Source organism: Setaria italica, chromosome IV, assembly GCF_000263155.2.
Source record: "Setaria italica strain Yugu1 chromosome IV, Setaria_italica_v2.0, whole genome shotgun sequence".
Taxonomy (NCBI): domain Eukaryota; kingdom Viridiplantae; phylum Streptophyta; class Magnoliopsida; order Poales; family Poaceae; genus Setaria; species Setaria italica.
In genome coordinates, this window is record NC_028453.1 from 28,408,417 (window position 1) to 28,418,427 (window position 10,011).

The 10,011-nt window shown below is 41.9% G+C and overlaps 1 protein-coding gene across 1 annotated transcript; it reads left to right on the forward strand.

The window, feature by feature from the left end:
* The first annotated feature begins 3,143 nt into the window (after positions 1–3,143).
* LOC101781879 (50S ribosomal protein L1) lies at positions 3,144–9,423 on the forward strand. The gene is made up of 10 exons (XM_004965508.3): positions 3,144–3,826; positions 4,831–4,917; positions 6,047–6,088; positions 6,426–6,531; positions 6,671–6,735; positions 6,970–7,014; positions 7,089–7,196; positions 7,317–7,404; positions 8,028–8,074; positions 8,878–9,423. Exons 1-10 carry the CDS (start codon positions 3,251–3,253, stop codon positions 8,953–8,955), a joined length of 1,242 nt encoding a protein of 413 aa, XP_004965565.1. The 5' UTR covers positions 3,144–3,250; the 3' UTR covers positions 8,956–9,423.
* Positions 9,424–10,011: the final 588 nt, after the last annotated feature.

The following is a 10,011-nucleotide window of genomic DNA, read 5'->3' on the forward strand; positions in this document are numbered from 1 at the left end:
ATCGCTAGTGGAGCTGCCCCAACTAAGAGCTGCCCCTACCTGGCGCGCCAGCTATCGGTGTTTTAGACCGGCAATCCGCCTAGGGGTACCCTAGGTGGTCTTTTATGCGGTAAGGGTCGTCGAGAATCAAGGAATCAATGGTGACGCAAGGAACACGATTTAGACAGGTTCGGGCCGCTAGATCGCGTAATACCCTACGTCCTGTGTGTTGGTTTGTATTGATGTATGTTCTGGTCCTGAGGATTGTGTTTGAGGGGGTCCCTGCCCAGCCTTATATACCCGGGAGGGCAGGGTTACAAGTCTGAGTCCTAGTCGGGTACTATTACAGAGTTCTACTCGGTATCGGCCCGAGTAGTTTTCCATAAACATACAAGACTAGTCCGAGAAGGATACGCCTATCCTTGTTCTGATCATGTCCAAGTACGTCCCTTAGTGGGCCGTCCAAGGCCTACTCGTGGGTCTGGGGAGTATGCCCGACACATAGTAACTCATCATCATCATCATCCCCCGCAATAACAACTCTCTTACCTTTTTTATCCACATTAACCTTATGGAGTGGTAAATCGGCAACAAGTGCCTTCATCACCTCCATTTATGTCTCTTCCGCTTTTTCTTGTAACTTTTCCATTTCAATCCTTCTCTTCCTTGCTCTAACCTGCTACAAATATTCTTCCCATGAACTCTTAGGGTATTTCGCATTCTGATCAACCACAAAACCTATGCATTCTCTCTCCTCCTTCAAACTTTGTTTCTCCAACTCCCTATCCTCCTGCAACTTCCTCCTATTTTCTCTCTTCTCATTTTCAGTTAGAGGTCGTGGATACTTGGTTCTGTTCTGCCTCCAATACTTAATAATAGTTTCCTTTGCATAAAGTCCTTCAGGTTCCACTCCAGTCTCCCAAATCATATCTTGGTATATTTTTCCCCAAAGCAAGTCGTCGTCAGGTATAGGCACATCATACTTCTTCCTAATCTTTTCTATCAGTTCTTATTTTTTTCTTGACTTCATGGTTCTGATGTACTACCCAACTTTAACAATAAATCACAATGACCAGAAAAATCTTCCCAATCACATGTCCTTCTCTCCTACAACAAGATTTTCATATTCTTACAAATTTGAAATAAGATCCAACCTTAATAACACAAAAGAGACGAGTAGTTACTCACCCAGTACTTGCCATGTGCATTGCCACAGAACAAACCATATCCAAGATCAAAAGACACCACACCTTTTGTTACCAATATACTACACTTGCATCTACGACTAGGAGAGGACACACATGGCCATGGTGCCTTTCCACTCTCGAACTCCTGCACTTGCTCCTCCGTTGGCCACATCGCCTTTGACCCGTAGATATACTCATTGAAATCATACAACGGTCACCCATCCTGCATAAAACCGGTGACAAGATTAAAAGTGACCATAAATCAATAAAACTATCACTGCTAGCTACATGTCATACTAATATTCTCATAATAAACTTACATGAGTCTTTAGCGAGCATCGAAAGAATGGAGTGAACTTAGGTGGAACCCCTAAGTTAGGATGCATAAGCTTAGCAGGAACTTCACACTTACACATGGGAGGACCCCTCACACGCCTACAAGCAGCCTACTACTTCTCCTCCTCGGTCATTCTAGGTGGGTTTGGTGGACGAGGAACCCAACGCCTAAACTGATGGTATGGTTTAAGCTCTGTGCTATGGTATGGGACTAGATGGATCTTAGGATTATATTTGTCGAGTCCATCTATCCACTGAAAGAAATCACAAGGCACGACAGGCATTGGATCAAAAGAACACTTGCACACATAGAAAGCTCTTCTGGTTGTTTTTGGATGCCTTAATCGTTTCATATTAGCTTGCATGCCAGATCTACAAAGAGGTACCAGAAGGACAGGAGGTACGGGAGCACCAGCATTGGACTCGCCCACGTAACGCACATACCACCTACACTGCTTGTATTCACAACCGGACGACGTCATCTCACCTACACATCAAGTGCCCGTAAATTACTACACAAATAAACTTTAAACACGTAATCCATCTACTTCACCATACGAACTATATACATCAATTCAACAAAATACAAACACTCCATCTACAAAATACAAACACTTAACCATATCAACTATAGCAACTATATTAAGAAACAAAAATATGAGACAAATTAATTGAACATATTGCAAAAAAAATGTCATGTACACCATGTCATGTACACTACACAATTGCTTACCAACCTACACAATCCCACCATCAAACATACAAATTAAACAATCCATCTCCAAAATACAAACACTTCACCATATACACTATATTATAAACTAAACATATTTGACATATTAATTGAACATATTGCAAACAAAAAAATACACATGTCATGTACACTACACAATTGGATGAATATATACCTAAATCGAAGCATTCAACAGGTCCTACACGTCAATATCGCGGGCAAAGACTCTATTGCGTTTGAACCACACATCATCTAACACATAACAACATTGCATTTCATCCAAAATTGAAATCATCAACCTAGGTCACCTGAACATCCTCCGATCTACCAAATGCAACGCTAAACCAAGGGAAAAAGCTGGGGATACTTTCCACACAAAATGTTGACCAATTTTCACTCTTTCCCCCCACCGAAATCTTCGGATTTTGGGTGGATTTGGGGGTGGAGGTGGCTGGCGACGTGTGGAACGGTTGGGCTCGGGGTTACTGGAGGAAGAAGAAAGGAGGGAGGAAGGGAGGAGTGAGCCGGCGCGGGGATGGTGGGCGCTGCCGCGCCAGGCGGGCTAGCGCGTCAAGACTGCCGCAAGCGCCTGCCCGCGTCAGCGCCTACCTGACCCGCCACCGTACTGCGCTAGCATGGTAGGGATCCGCAGTGCCAGTGTATGTGGCGCTGCAGAGGCTTCCTGCCGCAGAGGCTTGCCGCGCTAGGCGGTCAGACGCGGGCAAAAGGGTCACCCGACGCAAATAATCTTCCGGCGAGGTTATTTTTAAAATTTTATTTAAAAATAGGTTAAAAATAAAAAAAATTCCCCTTGCTGCGCATGTGGGCTGTTGCTGTTTAGGCCATACGTTGCTGGGCTTTATGGGCTGTGGGATACTAAACTTATTATCGTACGGAAGATGCATGGGGGTCCGGAGTCCCCGAAGAACCCTTCCCCATTTCCTCCTTTCCCCGACTAAAACCCCAAGGCCTCGCCAGTCGCCGCCGGCCGCCGCCATCACTCGCCTCCCTCGCGATGTCTCACCTCCGGCTCCTCCTCTCCCACTCGCGGCGCCACCCGCAGCCCCACCGCCTGCTCCCTCTCTTCCACTTCTCCTCCGACTCCAACTCAAGCTCCGCCCCGCGGCCGCCGCCGCCGCCGCCCATCAAGCCTGTCTCCTACGCCCCGAAGCCGCCGCAGGAGACACCCGCGCCCGAGGAGTCCGCCGCCCCGCCGGCCCCAGAAGCTGGCCGGGGGTCCCAGTCCCCGCTGCCGCGGCGGCCGCAGCCGCAGATGCCGCCGGGGGAGTGGACGCGGCAGGATATGCGGTACGTGAAGGACGCGGCGCCCGTGATCTCGCCCGTGTCGTACCCGTCCAAGGTCGCGCCGCTGCCGGAGGACCGCCCGGCCGGCGGGGAGGCGGAGGGGGCGCCGGGGGAGGGGCTGCGGGGGGAGGGGGAGCGGATCCAGATGGACGCAGCGCGGGCCACGAGGAGCGTATTCGGGGTGCCGGTCGAGGAGGAACAGGTGCCGTACCCGACGATCATACCTGTCGTCAAGCGACCGCAGAAGGTCACCATTGATCTCGTTGACGCCATCCGCCTAGTCAAGGTCTGTTAAATTCTTGATTTCTGTCTCCATAATCCACACAGGCTCCACAATGTTAGCAGTGAGAAGGGTATACCGTCTAAGCTGTTTCATATTAGTGTGTTCTATAATGATGTATTATGATGGATTGTGCCACTTCTGTAATGGAAGAATTCAGTGCTGTGGTTACATATGCTCGCCTCAATGTGCACATTAATATAATACAAATTACATATATGTTGTTTGATTTGCAGTCAAGTTTTACTATTACAATAAAGTAGTGAAACCTCGTAGAGTCCTATGGTATATGCTGCAGAACAACCACAAGCAATTGGATTGGCACTGTTTCATCAGTATTGTGCGGATGTATGGAGGCTTTCTGGTTTTAAGATAATACATCCTGTTGCAAACACTGGGAAAGTACTTTTGGATTGCATATGATAGGAGATGATCTGGAAATGTCATAAGCGAAGTGTTCATAAGTGTAGGATCATGTTTATTTGCAGCATTTCCTGCTGGGTTTGAACTTTTCTATGCCTGATCACTTCACATCTGCAACAAGTTTGGCATCTTGCATCATGTAATGGGGAAAGGCTTGTGATGTCATCACGCAAGGAAGAAAATGATCCTAAGTTAGTTTTATTTTGCGAAGCTATATGTGAAAATGGTGCTGTTTCCAATTCCAGAAGACAATGTTGTGTTTGTGATGATAGTGGCATTTTTGGTTACTTAAAATGAACCCAAATGCAGAACGTAATCGCCTCTTAGCTTCAAATACCATAACCTTCTCAACCTTCCATATCTTCTCATTTGTAAGTAGTGGATGCTGAGAAAAGTGTGGATACAATGAATTGGATGTGCTAAATTATTGAACGGAAATTCTACTCAATAGCCTGACACCATTTTCTTTTCCTTTTTGTTCTTTCTTTGTTATATGATGCTGAACTTGAGTGTAACATGTCATCTTTCAAAATTTCTTCCTTTTAAGTTAAAGTTCAGTTGTAATTTGTTCTCCTTCTGCCTTCCAGACTAGTACAAACGAGAAGAAGAGGAATTTTGTTGAAACGGTTGAAGCTCATGTGATGTTAGGTGTTGATCCACGCCGTGGTGACCAGGTATGTGTGCTTCTTTGTAAAAAATACCTAGATGTAATATTTGTTATCCTACTGAGTTCTATTGCATGCTAATTCTTCTATTCTTTTTTACTTGAAGTTATTGTCCTTTTCTTTTGCTCTCCCCAAGATCTAACTGTGGCTGTTTATAACTTTTTATATCTATGTATTATAAGTATTTAATGGAACCGCAGCACTAAATGTACTTTTAAAGACATTTCTAGTGATATATTTCTTATATGCCCAGTTTTAGCTATTGTGAAAATGTCGATATTTGATAATTTAATAAAGTTGGACTGCATGGAAGCATCACATAACAAGTAATTCTAGAAATTTGAAGATGTTCTTGGCCTTGAACTACTTTAAGAGTGAGATTCTTGAGTTTAGTTTGGCATGTAGAATTTGCTGAATTTTCCTGTTAGGTTCAAATACAGGCTATTTGACAGGTAGAAAGGGTGATGTGTCCATGAGTCAAGGGGCTTCTCATGTGTAGAGATTCAGCAATGCTCTGTAATGCCCCACTATGTTACTGAATGAAAATAAATGGCACAATTAAGCTAGCTTAAAATACCGATAGACCAAATTTAGAAGTGATGTCCAAACCACTATGAGGATCTATGGTGCAGTTTTTTTGTTAGTTGTTGTTTAAGCTTTTGTTCCGATTGCAGCTGTTATGGTATCAGTGATATTCAGTCATGCTCGTATAGTCACATAATCTTGAGCAATTTGTTCTATTACTCTGTTCAACTAGTCTCTGTCAGTTATGACAGAAATATTGATGTTGCACGGAGAACTATGTCTTGAGATAATTTATGAGTTGCAACAACAAAATGGACGATGCCTCTTTCTTTGAATCATGGGTCCTTGAAAGCAGGGTAGAAACCACATAAGTGAACAAGAATATTGCTAACATGACTTTGTGAACTTATGATTTTGCTATTTCTGTTGTGGGCCATCTAGTCAAATGCACACTAAATGTTATCACAATCCTCCGGCATGAAGTCCCGAAGCCTTATGAAATGCTGATCAATTATGCTTAGCTAGTGCCTCAGCAGTTCACTAGACAAGATTACTGACCTTGGTTTGGTTGTTAGAACCTGACGCACTGACCATTCTTCTACCTGGGTTACAGATGGTTCGTGGTGCCTTAACATTGCCTCATGGCACTGGCAAGGTATGATGGTATATTTTTTTAATACTGCTCCCTCCATTTCAAATTAATTGTTATTCTAGCTTTGTCCGAAGTCAAACATTTCTACCTTTGAACATCAATTCCTAGAAATCCGTATAGTTTAACAACATACGAATTATATATTATGAAATTTCTCATGATGAATCTAAGAACATAAATCTTATGATGTGAAAATATATGAATTTTTAGAAATTGATGGTCAAAGATAGAAATGTTTGACTTAGGACAAAGCTAGAATGACAATTAATTTGAAATGGAGGGTGTATTTTCTTATGTGTACTTTATACTGAGGCTTTTTTTTGTTTATTTTACATTTAAGACTGTTAGGGTAGCAGTATTTGCTGAAGGTCCTGCAGCGGACGAAGCTAGAGCTGCTGGAGCAGATGTTGTAGGTGGTGATGAGTTGATTGAGGAGATCCGCAAAGGTACTTTGATTCCTTCTGTTGCTGTATCTGATCTTTCACTTACCATCTACATGCATGTTTTTTTTGTGTATGGTGTGTTGTATATTTGAGGAATAATACTATTTGGATTTTTATTTCCACCTATGATTATGTGTAATAGGAGGTGGCAAACTAAGCTTTGACAAGTGCATAGCAACCCCGATGTTCATGCCCCGTCTTTCGAAGGTAACACCATAGCAGTGTGAACTTGTTAACATTGGTTTGTCTCTGACTGACGTACTCCCTCTGTTTCAAATTATAGGTTGTTTTGGCTTTTCTTTGTTCATAGGTTTTTGTTTGCATCTAGACATACACTATATTTAGATGCATACAAACACCTATGAACCTAGAAAAGCTAAAACGACCTATAATTTGGGACGGAGGGAGTATATTAACATCCTGATTTCCTTGCCTTTTCAGGTTGCTAGGATATTGGGTCCACGTGGTTTGATGCCTAATCCTAAGGTCAGAATGCTCTCTAGTTTTATTGAAGAATCATGCTCAACATTCTGCTGTTGGTGACACTTATTGCTTTATAGCTAGGGTCTGTGACGAATGATGTTTCTGGTGCGGTCAAAGCAGCTAAATCAGGCCGTGTTGATTTCAAAATAGATAAAACTGCTATAGTGCATGTTGGCCTTGGAAAGGTATGGAGATCAACACTAATCCAAATAGCCCTAGCAACACTACAAAGATATTGGTTAGCCGAGCATTTGCAAACTTATCCGTTTACTGTCTCACCTTATTATTTTATATGTTTTTTACAGGTGAACTTTTCTGAGGAGAGTTTGCGTGAAAATGTAGGTGCTTTTGTGCATGCACTTTTACTCGCTAAGCCAGTGGGTTTAAAGAAAAGTAAGTGATGTGGTGACACTACGTATACACATTCTGCAGTACATTAGACCTTACAAGCAAACATTACATATGATTTGTCAACTCCTGACATGATTGCTAAACGGTTCTTGTGTGGTGTATCCAGTGCTGTGCTGACAAAATTGCCAGTTTTCTTCTGACGATGTCTTGTTTCCTTCTTTAAAGTTCTCCTTTTTAGCTTGAGACAAGATATTGTACTATGGTCTTGAATATTCATCTAATGCATGAACTCTGAGCATGGTTATTGTGCAGTTATTGTGTAGTATACTTTATACTACCTCCGTTCTCGAACATGATGTTTAGGACAAGCTAACTAGTTCACTTTTGAACTAATTAGCTTGGCCTAAACGTTATATATTTAAGAACGAGGGAGTACCTTATATATGGACTTTTTCAGTACCAATGCTATCTATATGGTGCTAAATATGTTTTATGCAAGCTCATTTTGATTTTATGAAAATCTATCTGATTATTTGCTATGGATAGTAAATATGCCACCTTTTTTCTATAAGTGAATATTTACGTATTTTAGTAATTCACAGCTCCACTGGTAACTGTAATGAAGCTATCAAGTCTAAGATGTTAACATTCTGCCTTTCTTGCAGCTTCAAAATATGTAGGATATGTGAAGAAGTTCACACTGAGTAGCACAGTAAGTTATCTTCTCTTGACTCTGATAATTCCTGCTTCTTCGATCTGTTGCAATACCTATGGAATACTTAACAGAAACTAATAAAGTTATTAAAATCAACGATGATTGATATTCTCGTGGAGCAGAACCAGCTGTTGACCTGGTAGTTGCTTGTGGTTATTCCTAGCTACTATGTGTTTGCTAAACAAACCATGCTTTGACGTCTACTAGGGAGAACATTTTCCATTCTAAATTCAGTAGTAGTTAACTAGTGATGTATCTTCATTCTCTGTAAAGTGGACTTAGTTACAAACGTGTGATGGAATGTATATGGACAGTCCATGAAATAAATAGGCCCTGTCAAGTACTGTATTCAGTTCAGAGTGGAGATCCATGGTTTTAAGCTAATACTGATAAAGTTCACAAAGGCGGATGGAATGGTGCAGTATCACTGAATATAGTGTTGCGGATGATAGTTGGGATAAAATTGCCACCCAAGCTGTCTTGAAAAATTTGTATGGTACATAGATGTCTTGTTAATTATTGCAACCAAGCCTTAGAGAATCAGTGCAGTGGATCCAAACTAAATTATCAGTCAGTATCGAATTGCAACAAGTAATTTCTATCAAGTAGCCTTTTCGCTTCTAGAGCTCTTTTCATCACTAGGGAATGGTGGCAAAATGTTTCTCAGGCTATACAAGTAATCTGATTTATCCGTTTACTACCATGCATACCTTTTTTGAAACTACAAGGCCTGTTTGATGCATTTTCTCTTGAACTCGTTCTTCCATTTTACTTTTCTTACTGGAGTAACTTCCTTGCAGATGGGACCTGGATTTCCTGTTACCATACCGTCACTATCTGTGGCTGCTGATCATTATAATAAGGTGCAAGTCAGCTGAGTCAATACAATTAAAAAAAAAGTGAATGTAGCTTTCTTTCTCTGCAAGCCGTTGCTTGCAGATGGCGGCTTGTTTGGCAGTGGAGCATAACTGATAACCAGGTTGAGAACGTTTGGATGGTTGGCTGTTTTACTACTGGGGATGATAATTTTGTGGACAAGAACATTCGGCAAACATTATCTCATGATATCTCCTGGCATTTCACAGGGGATGTTTAGTTTCGGTCACTGCAATTTTGTGATTGGTGTTGCTGGTCCACTTTTGTCATGCAAGGTTTACGTATGTTGTATGAAATGTAGTCTCGAATTCTAATAGAAAGATTGTAGTTTTAGGATTCTTATTTTTTTAATAAGAAATGGAGTATTAAACCATGCTTCTGAACACCTGTACTTGAATTAAAGAACCTGGAATGTACACCCACAAAAGAGAATGAGCTAACTGGCACGATGACCTTGGGAGTTGCTATCAGTTTTTGCCTGTTGTCCTTCTAGAGTTGTTAGCCTCAGAATGTTTGCTGCGGCTGATGCGTTCAACTCGTTATCTATCCTGCCGCTGTATGTGGGAAAAGCAACAAAATGCAAATCTCGTCTGCTTGGCTCATCTGGAGTTGCGTCAAAATATTGACTGCTCCGTTGTCTGCCTTTTCAAAGTAGATGGCTACAGCCTACAGGTAGGTCTGCTTGTCTGATGCGCAAACATCAGACGGTTACATACCTGTGCTTCGAACAAAAACGTTTGGCATCTGGCATATCCCCGGATGTGCTTCGCTTACATGGATTTGTGCTTTGATTTATTACATACATAATATGCTTGTCAACTAATGGAATCTATACAGTGGGGGTTGATGGAGAGAATTATTAGTATGAGAGTATGATGTTTTACCTCCATTCGCTTGTTTGGCTTGTGAGGGAATTAAGGCCATGCTTGGGTTTATCCAAACTGTGGAAGCTAAATAGTAAAATCTTGATTGTAAGAACTTAGGGGCGGTTTGGATTCCTGGGTTGCATGGGGGCTTTACTGTAACTTTTTGAAGCTAATTGTCAATAATGTCCTCTC

Bases quoted from the DNA above. Each gene is read 5' to 3' on its own strand.
- LOC101781879 (XM_004965508.3), top strand. From the start codon at position 3,251: ATGTCTCACCTCCGGCTCCTCCTCTCCCACTCGCGGCGCCACCCGCAG. The intron at 6,736-6,969 runs GTAACACCATAG...TTGCCTTTTCAG, and splicing joins TCATGCCCCGTCTTTCGAAG to GTTGCTAGGATATTGGGTCC. The intron at 7,015-7,088 runs GTCAGAATGCTC...ATTGCTTTATAG, and splicing joins GTTTGATGCCTAATCCTAAG to CTAGGGTCTGTGACGAATGA.